General features: G+C 47.6%; 1 protein-coding gene and 1 long non-coding RNA gene across 12 annotated transcripts in view; both read left to right on the top strand.

The window, feature by feature from the left end:
- DCLK2 (doublecortin like kinase 2) overlaps positions 1–9,659 on the top strand; it is a 190,508-nt gene extending 180,849 nt beyond the window's left edge. For 8 of the 11 annotated variants that reach the window (XM_037830786.1, XM_037830787.1, XM_037830788.1 and 5 more), the window contains 4 exons: positions 1,110–1,206; positions 1,850–1,930; positions 3,066–3,182; positions 8,252–9,659. In XM_037830786.1, coding sequence (XP_037686714.1) covers positions 1,110–1,206; positions 1,850–1,930; positions 3,066–3,182; positions 8,252–8,485 — 529 coding nt within the window. In that variant the 3' untranslated portion in view covers positions 8,486–9,659. Of the gene's footprint in view, positions 1–1,109; positions 1,207–1,849; positions 1,931–3,065; positions 3,183–5,919 lie in introns of all 11 variants that reach the window. The other 3 variants (XM_037830794.1, XM_037830796.1, XR_005215976.1) reach the window with 2 other exon arrangements.
- A 3,156-nt stretch (positions 9,660–12,815) lies between these two features.
- The window catches only part of LOC119529925, a 41,256-nt gene continuing 39,325 nt past the window's right edge, over positions 12,816–14,746 (top strand). The window contains exon 1 of the long non-coding RNA XR_005215977.1: positions 12,816–12,979. This is a non-coding gene — a long non-coding RNA (uncharacterized LOC119529925). The remainder of the gene's footprint in view (positions 12,980–14,746) is intronic.

The following is a 14,746-nucleotide window of genomic DNA, read 5'->3' on the forward strand; positions in this document are numbered from 1 at the left end:
TTGTCCTGCCTGACTTGTGCTTCTGCAGTGCCCCTTGGCCCAGATACCACGGACAAGCAGACTTTGGTTCCACTGGGTGTACTTAAATGTTGCGGAGATTCACGGAGCTCACAAACTCTATTGGTTTTAATAGAACAGGAAAGAAGCAGCCACATCATCACACAGAATTTTTCTCCAGAACTGCCCTAAACAGTCTGTTTCTAAGGACACCACACCTGCTGCTTTGCCCGCTGCAGAGGGAGCTGGCAGTGTATCTAGCCTCCTCCTCTGAAGGGGCCATACCGTGGCCTGGGCAAGGAAATGGCTGTGTTCTTTTCTCTGGACATGGAGACACCCACCAGTGAGGGGGTCTCTGTGGCTGTGGAGATGCCATTTTCTGAAAGGTTAATGATGTGCACCTTCCTGAATTCTTCCCAACGTGTTTTCACATCTCCATGGAAACTTCCATAAAAAGCCACATAATTTATTTACTGGGCACCAGCCACGTAGATGGGACTGCTAGCCAGGCTGGGGAGGAGTCCCCACCTGTGAGCAGCCAGTGTGGATTTTTCTCTGCCTGTGCAATTCTAGTTGCCATCGTTGGGTAGGCTCCTTCCCCCAGGCTGAGATTAAATGAAGTCAGGTTCTAAGGGTGAGCTAATTATGTCATGAATGCTTTATCCAGATTCTGAATTCCTTGTGACTTTTTCGCATGTTGGCTATTTCACTGAACTTTGGCTGTTTTCTTGGAAAGAAAGGGGAAAGAAGAATGGCAGGGAATTCTGGCTCAGATTTGGTGTTTTTCCAATCTAGTTGTTGCCATGACAGTTTATGAGAGGGATGATGCCAAAATTTTTTTGTCAAATGAGGACTGAAGATTTACATTATTTGTGGATTCCATTTCTTCTTGACCCTTTGTCTCTCAGACCACCAGGCCTATGGAAATGTGCTTTGGGGCTCATTTTTCAAAAAGAACAATTTGCCATCATACATTCAATTGATATATACAGTTGAGGTGTGAAATGCCCACGCCAAAGGGGCTACATCTCTCTTCACTCTTCCCGTGAGCATTTTATTGAAAAACAAATAGTGACTTTGACTCCTCCTTCATCTCTTTGTCACTGGCTTAGTGAGAACAATCTCCAGGAGGATCTCTTCGACCAGATCTTGGCTGGGAAGCTGGAATTCCCAGCCCCCTACTGGGATAACATCACAGACTCGGCAAAGGTACCCAATAAGCCTGTTTCTCCAGGTTGCATTATGTTGGGGGGTCTGTGAAGCTCCTTTCTCTCTACCTGTTGTATGTGGCTGTACCAGCTCTCAGTATTAAGCTCTGGGGGAGTTCCTTCACTTTTAATGTGTGGTTTTTATTTAGGTTCCTCCATAGTTTAGACTCTGAAGTTCTTAACCAAATTCTAAAAGCTGGACTGATGTCTCCCTGGTTTCCCCTATCACTAGTGTGCACCTCTAAGCCCTAAACATTCACTCTTTCATTTAGTCAAGAAATATTTTTGGACACCATCAGAATATAGGAATGGACTCATTAGACACACATAACTGCCTAAACGAGAAACAGTGCACTTGTACGCTATGAAATGACAATAATGACAAGAACTCCTAGGAGAGAACGTCCTGGTCACCAGGAGAGAGGCTCATGTAGACTCAGGAGAGACATTTCCGTCCTTACGCTGCTGCGGACGTAGGGAGCTGCACCCACGTGTGGGCCCAGCAGTGGGGGTGGTGATAGCTTGTAAGTTTAAATGCTGAGCAGCCGTGTTGGCTCTTCTTTGAAGGACTTGGTACAAACTCAGATTTTCATATTTGTATTCCCCCTTTTCTCCTTCCTGTGCTCTTTTTTTGTCTCTTTCAGGAATTAATCACTCAGATGCTTCAGGTTAACGTTGAAGCTCGGTGTACCGCGAGACAAATCCTGAGTCACCCCTGGGTGTCAGTGAGTACCTTATTTCCTAGCGAACGGGTGCCCGTGTGTTCTGTGGCCAGCAGCACGCTTCTTTGCCGTGGTTTTTGCACGGGCAACGTGGGTTTTTGCACCCAACTTGCACAGCAGACCGAGAAGCATAAAGATAACTCTGGAAGAAAGCAGTTAACGTCAGGATCCCAGTCTTAGATCTTGCTCTGACGAGGGGCCCAGGCCAATCATTCTCCCTTTCTGGGTCTCACTTTCCCCACCTGCAAAATTAAGGGATTGGCTGGGATGCTCTCTAAGCTGTCTGTCAGCCCTGGCATTCTTTACTTCTGAGGTCTGAGAGTTTTCAGGCTTTCCCCAGAGGTGACTGTGTCTCAGACCCTATCTCTGTTTTCAAGATGTGTGTTCACAGACTTCCTGCTGATAGGGAGGCCGAGACAGAGGCCTTCCCAGACAGGCTGGGGCGTGTGATGTTGACCACTGGATTTCGGTGGTGCCTCTAGGTATAGGGTAAACTTGGTCCACTAAATGGGGATTGTGTGAGTGTATGCATTTCCCTTGTTCCTGGAGATTCCGGGAAAGTGGAGTTAATTTACTTAGCCAGGGGCTTCTGTTGACTTCAGAGCTCAACAGGTCTGTGCCCCTCCCTGCCCTCGTCATCCTGCCGTCTGGGTCCTTCCCCTCTAGACCTGCTCTCTGCTCACCTGGGCTGTGCTTGGCTTTTGGACCAAGTAGCTCTGAGATGCCATGTTTCTTTATTAGCAGTGAAGAGGTGACAACTGAATTCTTGAGTAAAATGATAAACTGTTAATTAATTTTGATGTTTCAACGGGAAGGATCTATACTAAATTATGTGGCATTGGTGCCTTGGGGGAGAGGGTCTAGAAACCTGAAGAATTTCTTCCTTTGTGTCACTGGAGACCTGTGCTTCTGGCTTGGCCTACCTCACACCCAGGGACAGAGTGGATGGTATAGGGCCTGTCTGATGCGTGGGGCTGCTGAATGACAGGGATTGTTGCAAAGAGATCATCTTTCCCTTAACCTTGTGGCGGAGTTGGACCCATTTAACGAGAGGTGGAGGGGGTTATGTGATTGTTAACAAAAGGGCAACTCGAACTTGAGGATCAAAATCATTGCATTTGATTCTGTTTTTCTGTAGGATGATGCCTCCCAGGAGAATAATATGCAAGCTGAGGTAACAGGTAAACTAAAACAGCACTTTAATAATGCGCTCCCAAAACAGAACAGCACCACCACTGGGGTCTCCATTATCATGGTAAGTGGCGCACGTGTTTCTGCCGTGGAAAGCTGCAGGGTCTGGCCTGTCTGCTGAGTCAGCGTTGAAGCTTTTGAAGTCAATAGCCAAGAACTTCTCTCCCATGGAAGTTGGCACCTCCATGTTTCTATTTTCACTTCACAGATTGGCTTGCCACATGGTACACCCACTGGCCCCGACTCCCACGCTTGGTACTGGGGAATGGGGGCCTGTTCTAGCAAAGCCAGCCCGGTGGGCCCGGGCACTGAGGACCTGGCCTCTGCTCCAGAGCAGGGGGCCCTCCAGGCAGCTGCTTCTGCTCTCATTTCTGCTTCTCACCTAGTGAGCAGTTCCCAGGCCCAGGCGGGATTTCTAGCATAAGGAAATAACTCCCTGCCTGCTCAAGGCTTCAAAAATAGATTATTTGAGGCATGAATTTTTCTTTGGGACTTGGGATAAGGAACAGCCAAGGTTCAACAAATTTCATAAAAATAAAAATATCAGTGTTTTGTACAAGTTTGGGGACTTTTAAAAATACAGAACCATCTAAAAAATAATAATTTCAGGATTGGTAACATTTTTTGAGAAGGCTAGTAACATTGATCCCCATATTTTTTCAGACCTTACTTCTTCCAAAAAATTTTAAAAGCAGCTTTCATAAATCCATAAACACAACAAATTAAAATGCAAAGTAACATTAAAGTAAGTGAGCAAAAGGGAAAATAAAGGCAGGAGAAGTAAAATTGAACTAGGAATGAGGTCAGTGCACCTAACACTGGCTGGCCAGGCCTGAGCACTTGTGAAAGTTGGGCCAAGAAGTTAGCTCTGGGCATCTCCCATCTGGAGATGCCCCTTGGGGCCGTGTCAACTCTGCCCACACCATTCACAGATCAGGGAGCAGGCTGGAGGTTGCTTTCCCAAGAACCAGAGAGTTGGTTGTTATCAGCTTCGGAATTGGGCTTCCTGAGGTGGCAGGTGACTGGGTTTCGAGCATCTTGGCCAACCCTGACCACACGGGATCGGGCAGCATGTGAGGCCACCGGGGACACCTTTGGAGCCTGACGGCTGGTGACAGGGCATCTCCACAGCTCTTCACTCTTCCCTCAGGACAGGTCTCTCACCCTCTGGGAGAGATTGTATTTGTTTCCTGCTCAGCTGGAGGGCAAACTGCTGTGTGTTTTCATGGCACATAGTAGTCTAGGAAGCCATCCTAGGAAGATGCAGGTTGCAGGTGGAAGCCAGGGGGAGCCCCTACCCTCAGCACCCACACTTTTGAATATGAAGCGCTCTGGTATATTTACTGACGTGCACCCTGTTCTTAGCCCCTTTCATCTCCATTCCCTTCTGCATTTACTTGGCAGCCCTCTGTGTCCTTCCCCTACGACTCCCTCCTGGGAAATGTGCCCTCCCGTCTCCTCCCAGACGTATGTCCCTCCCAGACACAGCCTGAGTTTGCAAGCTCGCTTTGGCACATGGTAGGACTTCGGGGGTGCTCCATGCCAAATAAACGGGAAGGTCTCTTGAGTTGTGGGTTTTCCTAGCGTTTTAGCAGTTTGCTGCTGAAAGCCTGAGAAAACCAGAGATGTCACAGAATTGCAGCCTTAACACTGAAAAGATCCATCTTGACTGACCCGCCCTCATGGGAACACTTTCAAGTGACTCTCAGTGTGCGATCCAGCGTTGATGGAGAGGATGTGTAGTGTGCAGCCCTGCCTCATGCTACAATACAAGGCAGGTTCTGGGAAAATTTAGAAAAATGAGAACATTCATATCAGCACCCGGGATGTGTTACAGAAAACCTTGAGAGATTTGTTAGACTCAAATATGTAATAGCTGAATGTCAATTAATCTGCATAGTCTGCTAACAGGAGGAGACTTTCAGGACCCTGGGAGAGTTCTCTGTCATTGCCTGGCTCCTCGCTCAGTGCCATTTTCCCATTTCCAGTCCAGTTTCAAACCTCAGAGCTTTAACTGGGTGTTTGCATAAACGAACAACCCTTTATTATTTGGAATTCTGGTGGTGATTGTAAACGATTATGTGTTTAAATGTGTGTTACGTTGTCATTTTGTGTGTGTTGACAGGGTCCTGTCTAAACCCATGTTCCCTACACAACTCTGCAGGTTGTTAGCTGTGAGGAACTGCCGAATGACATTGCACATTTGGGACCTATGAGAGAAATCAGTAAAGCCTGCCTCTGGCAGTAGCGATTCTCCATGGCCACAAAGCCTGCTTGTGAATTTTGGCTTGTCCCCAAAAGCAGTGGCCAGGAGAAGACCTCCAGGTGGAAGTTGGGCTAATTCCCACCGGCTCAGGACATGGCCTGGGGCATGGTTGTGTGGGGGAAGCTTGCAGTGCTTCTGTGTCACCATCTTCATCCTCTTCACCAGTTAATATTTGTGTGTTCTGTACTTGGGATCAATTTTAAATGTTTTTATATTAAAAACAACTAACCACAAAATTACTCTCTGGTACTTGTATGTTCTCATAATTGCAGTATGTGTGGCTAATATGGTTTCCTGCAGATACAAGCAGTGGTGGAATTAGGAAACAAATGTTCCTAGGTTGGATCACTGGGTGACTGTCATGTAGTTTAAAGACAGAACCTTACTAACTACTGTCACTCCTTATGTTCCTCCTCCCTTATATCCTCCCCAAAGTTAGGCCTGAGGTTCAAGTAAGAAAAATCATGGGCTAGGAATGGTAAATAATGGTGAAAGAAAGTTAAGTTGATGCTGTTGTCTACATTTTATTTGACAGTTTGATTTGACAGTTTGAGAGAGACTTCAGAGTTTCACTCTTTACCTGTTGAGACTGTGGGAAAACCTGAAGCAGAGTCCTGGTATTAAATATGCTGAACGAGAGCATCTAATTTTCAGCTCCTCTTAAATCTGCTTGCTTGTCTCAGATTTCTGACACCGTCCAGCTCTTAGCTTCTTGTTGGCGTGGGTTTTTCTGTACCTACTGACATCTTTTCCAAGCAGTCATGCACAACTTTGGGAAACTTTTATTTATTTTAATACTTCTCAGCTTGCTGCACTGCCTCCTTTCCCAGATCAGAGCTGGCGAGGGGAAAGGAGGATTCTGATAATTCTGCTAAATGCTGTTTTTCACTTAAGCGAAAAGCATCTTTTTGTAAGTGACAGCATGAGATAGGTATCTTTGCAAAGGCTTTTGTTCTTTTTTCTCCCAACTCCATTTCTAAAGATGCCTTTTAATCAATAAGACAATATAAAGACAGCCAGCCCTTGGGATAAGCGAATTACACTGAATGAGGTTTTGCTTTAAGGCGGCCTGTGGTTGGGGATTACACTTCCATGTCCTTTGACTTTTCCTTAGCACACTAAGAAAGGACAGTGCATTTGCGATTTGCAGGACAGACCCGCTTTTTATTCCAGTGGACTCGGCCCAGCCTCCGTGACTGGAAGAGCCATCTGGTGGCAGAAAAGGGAAATACAAGAAACAATTTACTCTGCGTCTTTTAGCGCAGACCTGAGAAAGGATGAGATAAAATGGTTTCCCTGCTCAGTGATTTGTGCTTCCTTTCAGGGGGAAACTTGGGAATGATTTGGGGTTATTTCCTTGATTTAAGGTAGACAAAAATGTTTTAATTGTGTTGCTTCTGTTTAAAGTAAGTCTAGTTTCTGTCCCTGCTTCTCTCCCCCTTCTCTCGCCCTCCCGCCGCCTGCCTTGCTTCCCTCTGACTAGGTCCAAGGCGATGGTACGTACTAACCGCGCCGCAAAGCTCTGCTCTGCCGCATTCATACACGTTCTGCTACACGGGAAGAGAAAAGGAGAAATAATTCTGGAATTGTCAGGTCCCTTTCTACCCTTTTGTGTTAGGGAAAAAGTTTATCCACCTTTGTTGGTTTTCAGAGTTGGTGAGAGTTCTGCTTTTGCAGCACACCTAGCTGATACTAGGGGCTGGGAAGCTTATTAAAGGACTGTGCTGAGTATTTTATTTGGCTTTTCCACAGTTACCTCTTTCCCAGGTAACTGCTATTTTAGTTGGGAATTGGATAATGATTTGCACTTGGAAGGACCTGCTGAGAAGGCCCGTTTACTCTTGGCCCTCATGCCCTTAAGGCTGCCAACAGGGTGAATTTTAGAAAGCCCTCATTGTTTGTTCATATTTTCTCTGTACTGAAAGAATCTTTAGTGCATTCCCCCCAGGGTACTTAGATTACCAAAGGCCTCTTGATCACTGTCCCTTGTAGTTAAGGGTGTCCGAGAATGGAAAGCCCCTCCCCCAGCTACTCCCACCCCTGCATTTGGAAAACCTGGCCAGATAGCAGCCGACAAGCAAGAAGTACTCGGAATGAGTCCAGGAAGGAAAAAAATACCAGGTCCCACCCCCAACCTAGGGCCAGAAAGCAAGACGATTCCCTCATGTTTTTGTGGCTCTTTCTGTGCTCCCTGAGGAGTGGAGCAGATTAAAAACTCTGGGGGTGTGAAAAGCTAAAGAAACCCTCACCCAAAGAGAAGGGCAAGTGAGGAAATCATGGAGGATTTAACAAGTGGTTATTTCAAAATGATTGGTACTGCACCATCTGATTCCTTGGCCTTTCATAGTGTATACTGCCACTTGGGTTGTAAGGGTATTGCTTGTTTGTGTGACATATGAGTACGTTTTCAATCTGAGACCCTTCTTTAGAAAAACAAACTTCCAGAGACTGAGCACCCTCGTAGTGTTTGCTCATTGTCTCAGGGGTCTTTTTGGCTCAAGCTCTGGGGACAAGAAGAAGCCCTCAGAGCTCAGGTGTGGCACACAGCTAGAAGAGGATTAACTTTAGGTGGCCGCCCAGCACTCACTGGCACTGAGTTTTGTTCTCCCTGGACCACAGTTCCTGCCTGCAGGTAGATATTTCCCCAGGTCACGTTAAGAGCAGAGATCAAGTGCAGCCTGTTCCCTGCGGGTGGGACCTCCAAATTGTTGCTTCTTTTTTAAGGCTTCTTCTAGAAAGGAAACCCTGAGTTACTTCTCCTCTTCTGTTCCCGAGTCCCGTGCATGCCTGTCCTGCCCTCTGCTCGTGTTGGCTGTAACCCGGGCTTGGGCTGCGATAACGTGTTGTCTCTACTGGTTTCTCCGCAGAACACAGCTCTAGATAAGGAGGGCCAGATTTTCTGCAGCAAGCACGGTCAAGGTCAAGACAGCAGCAGACCTGGGGCGGAGCAGATCCCGCCAGCTCCTCCCTCGGCCGAGGAGCCGCCTGTGTCTGGGGCAGCAGCTGTGCCCCCTGCCCCTCCGGAACCCCCCATGTCCCCCTGCCCTCCTGCTGCCACAGGCTGTGAGCGGGCAGGGACCTGGCGCCGCCACCGTGACTGAGCCCTCTGCAGATGGCAGAGCCGCCGCCATGCAGCGCCCCTCCTGCCCGGGCCGCCTCGCCCCGCCCCTCACTGAAAGAGCCTTTGTGTCCCCTCTGCCTGTCGGCTTGCTGGCACCCTCTGAGGGCTGCCCGGGACCCAGGAGCCCAGTGTCTGGGGCGCGGCGCTGTGGGCGCGGCCCTCCGGTTCCTGGGAGTGTCTCCGCCGCATCGACTTTGGTGACAGATATTTGGAGAAGCTCATTCTAAAATCATCTGTGTTTTCAATTCAGTGAACATTTTTACAGCTTCACCAGGAGAATGTGAAACTTTTATCCAGTATCCAATGCATTTTTGTAGAAAAACTTTTCGATGAATCAGGATCTCTCCCTTACTTAAATAAACTCGGAGTGCTCCCTTTCTTTTTTACAGAGAACTTGGAACTGCATTTGCTCCTGTGAGAGAGTTCTGCGTGAGGTGGCAGGACACTGTCCTGTGCAGAGAGGGCTGGAGGGGCCTGGCTTTCTAGTGGAAGAAATGAGCACCTCAGAGGACAGTGTGGTCATTGGACACTGATTCCCGGCTTTGAGAAGTGCTTCCAGGTGCCTGGAGTTAACATCACAGCTGCACAGTGTGGGGCCCTGGGCTGGTGGAAGTCAACACTGGGCATTTATTTGTACGCAGACCACAGGAGGAGGCCACTTTCTGCTCTGGACATTGTGTGTTTTCCCCAGTTCTTCCTACATATGTATTAGAAAATGCTAATGAAATTGTCCTTGGGATTTTTAATGGAAGTCTTGGTGCATGCGGCGTCACCCTGGCCGAGGTGGTTTCCTCTCAGCAAGTAGCTTCTAGCGGAGTGGTGTAAACTAGGGGTCCTGGGGAGCTGCAGCGTCTCCCTTGTCGTCTCCCTTCACCTGGAGCAGGGGCTGGAAAGACGTGAGGACGCGCCCCGGTGCACGTAGGACCGAGACCAGGAAGGTGCTGGGGGTGTCTTCTGTTACCAACCCCCGGAAGGCTGCTGGCAGTTTTCCCTTTTTTTCCACCACCCTGCTCTTTTTAATAATTGTACATAATCAGTGTATGTTTTACCTTCTCATCTTCTAAACCAGTGGGCCCTATAGTTGACTCTCATTGTTAGATTTTGCCTTCTACCAGTGTACCCGACCGACAATAAACTCTTCCTTCTTGAGAAAACGTGGTCAAGGGGGGCCCAAGCTCCTGTGTCTTTGATTTGCAAAGGACGTGCTGTCAGAGCACACCTCCTCGGCCCTGCTGCAGGGCCCCGGGTGTGCGTGTGTGTGCGTCAGGGGCTGCAGGGGCACAGACACAGGCTGCATCTTGGTCGAGGATTGTTTGGTGACAGGTGAGAAACCCACACAACAAATGCTTAAGAATAAATAGGGGTTATTTCACCTACATCATGGAGCCAGCAGCAGGAAGGTCAGGCCCTGTGGGTGCCGGGCAGCCATCGGCTCGCAGCCTCCTGTCTCTGCTCTTCAGTGCATTGCCAGGTGGGTTTCCCCATAGTGCCCGCCTGCCCATGGCTCTGGTTTATTGCCTCTGTCCCCATCCCCTCAGGGTCTCACAACTGCCAGGTTCAATGCCCTCTAACCAGGCTCTGGATCTCGCAGTTCCAGTTGCTGAGGGAGTGGGACGGTCTGCTCAGCCAGGGCTCATTTGCAGGGGTCGGCCGGCAGCGTGGAGGGTGCCCACGCTCACCCCCGTGCAGGGCCAGGCCGCGGGAGGAGGGCGGTGTGGAAACAGCCGGGTGCTCAGGCCCGGGACGTTGTGCTCATCTTCTCCTCACTGGCTTGTCAAAGAGCAAGCTTTTTCATAGCTTCCAACGGACATAGTTTCGTTAATGGAAGGGAAAAGGTCACATAAAGGAGGAATAAAAATGAAAAGAGTGATGGAACCAGGCTCTGGGACAGATCAGAGCCTGGGACCCGGCACCCTCCCTTCAACTGTGAGGTTCTGTGGCATGTGCTGGCCCGGGCGTGCCGGCCTGGTGTCGACACAGGGAAACTCCTTGCCAGGCACACACGCCCACCCCCGGGTGGATGGCCTAGGGCAGGGGGCCGGGCAGGGGGGGTGGGGACTGGGAGTAGTAATAACTGCGCAGCCATCCTTTTATGCTTATCTTAACCCCACAAAAACCTGGAGAAGTGCCTGGTAGTAAAGGAAAAAATCAAGAAGTTAGATATCATATCCATGGTCATAGAACTAGCAGGAAAAAAAGCCGAGAAGCAGTTCCATGTTTTACAGACTCCACAGCCTGTGCTCTTTGGGATGTATCCTGTTACAGAGGTGGGGATCAGATCCTGGGGGGCAGGGATCATCTCAGTAACATTCTAAATAAAAGTTCAACACCACAAGCAAATTGCTCATTTTCTCATTTGTTTAGCAGACTTATTGAGCTCTTATTCTATACACAGAATCCAAATTAATTGCTGGGTTCCTGAGATCCTGTACAGTGAGAATGACACGTGCTTGTTTTATGTTCATTTGCTTATGCAAGCTAAGGATCAGTATCTAAAAGAATGAACCTTCGAGTGGGATGTGGAAAAGGGGCAGTGTCACCTGCCGAAGTCAGTGTCGGCGGCTGCCAAGTTCAGCAATTGGGTTGATAAAGTCTCTGTATTTTTCCTCAAGAGGGTTGCTGTGACAGAAGTAGATGGAATGTATGGAATGAAAGGATTTGGCAAAACTTGCCCAGAGTGTCTTCATGGATCAGATGGTGAAATGTGAGTTAGGAGGTCATGAGGATGGGTCGGGACAGACCAGCCACGTGGGATGAGTGCCAATTGGCATCTAGTCCTGGAGACATGCAGTGCAGGCCACAGAACTTAATGCTTTCTAGGACCACATTTTAAAAGTAGGAACAAGTGATGTTAATTTTAATAGTATGTTTCATCTAGCCCAAAATCAATGTGTGATTAATATAAAAAAACCACTGATAAGTATTTGTTCATTTTTGTTTTGGAGTGAGTCTTTGAAATCCTGTGTGCATTATATTTACAGCACACCTCTGTTGGACTGAGCACATTTTAGGAGCCCCTGTGACTGCTGGGTTGGACAGTGTCACTCTAGGGAAGGTCACAGGCTCTCAGTCTTTATTATGTTGGTCTGCTCTTCTTTTTTTATTTTTAAGCATATGATGTGTGCTTATCCGTTGTTTTGCTTGTCCATTGTTAGAACACTGAGCCAAACCTGTGATGTTTAGTCCTGCACCTTCATTATACAACCAACTGTGGTCTTGATGTGCACTGCTTCATGCGGAAGATCTGGGCTTGGAGAATTTAAATGATCACAATTATATTAGGCAGCGGAGCCGCTTAAATATTGACATGATCTTCAACTGCATGATGAGAAGCATGTGCAGACTTGGGCAGTACTAGCCGTGCCCTGGAGCCAGGGGCTGGTCAGAGCCTCCCGGGCTCAGAGTTCTATTCTGGGACCTCGTTTGATGTGATGCAGATAAAGCAACAGGCACCCTGAAGAGGGTGGGCAGAGTGGTGAGGGTTTTTGAAGCCCTAGTAGCCAAAGACTGGTGGAAAAACTGACATGTATTAGTTAGGGGAAACTGGAGGCACATGTGCTAGATGCCTCTGGCTGTATGAAGGACTGTTCTGTAAAACAGGTGTTCTGGGAGGTGGCTGGATCAGTGGGTAGGAGGCACAAGCAGTCAGATCTCAGTGCAGAGTTGGACTAAGAATCAAATAACAGAGCTCTCCAATGACAATTAGCTGCTTTGTAAAGGAGTGATAATCTAGTTTTTGGAAATGCTTGGATGCTACATAATGATCACAAAACTTTACAATTTGCAGAGTACTTCATCTTATCTCACCATAGCCCTGAGAGGCAGGTGTTAATATTGCCATTTAATAAGTAAGGGGACTGAGAACAGCCATGTAGCTCATCCAAGGTTGCTGGAGCTGGGATTTGCTGCTTCTAGCTCCCAGGACAGATGCCCCTGTGACTCGGGTCTTTCTGGGTTCTTGGAGGGGATTTCTGTGTCACAAGGTGGGGGTGGGGGTAGCACCTGGCGAAGTGGTGGAATATCTAGGAGGTGAAAAGGTTTCAGAAGCAGTGGTTTGTGAGTCCTGTGAGTATTCAAATCTAAGAAAGAGAGCGGTCCCTCCAGAGGGATGCCGGTGTGTGCAACTTTGTTAGTTTTGCCACTGGGCTCCCAGGGGCTCTCTCATGATAAAATCGAAGCCCGGAACTGAAAGTTTGCTGTGGAAGTTTCTTGCCATCATTGATTGGCTGAGGGGGAAGAAAAGAATCTGTTTGATAACAAACAAATCAAAGGTCAAAGGCCTTCAGTTCCAAATGCCCCTTTCACTTTGGGTGGAGCTGGGCACCGTGAACTTCGGTGTGATTGGAAGGGTTTCTTCGTGGAGGACCGAGTTAGTGAGTTGTGAGGATTGGATACCTGCTGAGCTGAAGTCAGTCTGCGGAATGTCTTCCAAAGTAACCAAGTCAAAGCTGAAAAGCAGCCAGCTTCTTGCCAGGTAAGAGGAAATAACCAACCTACCCCATTACCCCCCACAAATCTTGTTTTTGGCAAAGAAAAAAAAATCCCTGAACTTGAAACAGAAAAATAATTCACTTCATGCCCCTGGCATATGACTACAGAGGTCTCTGAATTCATAGGAACCTTTGTAGAGGGCCTTCTTGCTGTCTCGAGGAAGATCTCTTGCTTCAAGGCCAGACCACACTCATTTTCATCACAGAGAAAAATGTGATGTGCCTTGGTCTGGGCAATCTGCATTGCTGGTTCAGAAAAGTAAAGGCTGGGAGTGATGTGTCAGTGTCACTAATAGTGGCCTTGGGTTTTTAAATAGTGATCTCTTGACTTCAGGGGGTTCCCTGGGGAAATGTATCATGAACTCAACATTTCAGATCTATCAAAAAGAAAAATCCCTATGAAGTTTCTTCCACTCATCTGAGAGGAAATAGAAGAAATCTTAAATTTAATTTCTTTCCTTCCCCTTCCCCTTTCTTCCTTTCTTTGTTTTTAAAGGTCTTTTCTTTTCTCAGAAGTAGGAACTTTTGAAACTTTCTAGTCTCCTTGCCTCCCTTGCACTGACAATTTGTGAAGCCCACATTACTAGACTTGACTACAAAATAGGGAGGTAACTAGGCTGGTTGCTTTCCTGTTGAAGTACAGAACTATTTTCTTCTACAGAACTGTTCCTTCTGCTAGGGCAGGAGTAGCCAATTAAAGGCACTGGCATTATTTGCCAATGTGTATGGTTTATGCAGATTTTGAAATTTAGGGCACATACCCCTTCTTTCTGTGTTTGCAAACCTGATTTCACATGATGTGAAGCTCTGGGGCTGGCTGCTACTCTGTACTTTACACACAGAAGGAGCTGGCAAAACTCCACCAAGCTCAATGGGGGGATTCTTCCAATTGCTGAGAAGAAAGACACTGCTGCTTCTTGATCCAGAAGGAACCTGTCTGTATCACTGTGTTGTCTGCTGTGTTCCTCAGCAGTGATGGAGAATGGAGGCAGGCCTGGAGCAGCAGGAAGGACCAAACAAGGTCCATGATGTGCATGGTCAGGAGCTCTTGAAATATTAGCCAGTAAAAACGTATCAAAGATAGCCAATGAAAGTCTCTACCCTAACTTCCAAGTATTTTAGTAGGTCTGACTTGTCGCAGGCTGTTTTCTTTCAGGAACATTTGCGGAAAGAAGCTGTGAGTCTTCTGTTTTTCCTCCTCCTCAGCCTGCAAGGCTGAGGAAAGGGTACAAAGGGGACGTTGAGTCTGGCTGGGTCCTGGAGTGTCTGGGCCGTCTCATTGCCCCTCGGTGGGTTGGGAGGCATCGTGGCAGCGGGTGTGAGTGGTGGGGTCTGCTCTTAGAGCCAAATCCACGAGTATCCCTGGGTTACAGGCTACTGACTTAAAGTCCTACGTTTGGCTTCTCAGGCTTCTCAGGGTTCTCGTGCGGGGCAGTGTGAATCTTAACTGTTTTCTATGCTGATGGGTAGAACTGAAGTGTGATATTACTTCAAGAGGCAAATTCATTCCTTTTATTGTACTAAGTTTATTTAAAAAGCATTTATTAGTGGATGTTTGGTGTACTTTAGGAATGAGAGTCTCATCTAAGAGTGAATTGCCTCCAAGTTTGTATCAATGTGTTTGTCAGTTTTTCATGTTCTCTTAAGTCCTCATGCTTTCATAAACTACAGAGTCTCAAGGACTTGACTGGATATATTTCAGTAAGAATCAATAGTATGAGGGAGAAAAATCTTAATTCCTGAGGCAATGC

The sequence above is a fragment of the Choloepus didactylus genome, chromosome 3, assembly GCF_015220235.1.
Source record: "Choloepus didactylus isolate mChoDid1 chromosome 3, mChoDid1.pri, whole genome shotgun sequence".
Taxonomy (NCBI): Eukaryota; Metazoa; Chordata; class Mammalia; order Pilosa; family Megalonychidae; genus Choloepus; species Choloepus didactylus.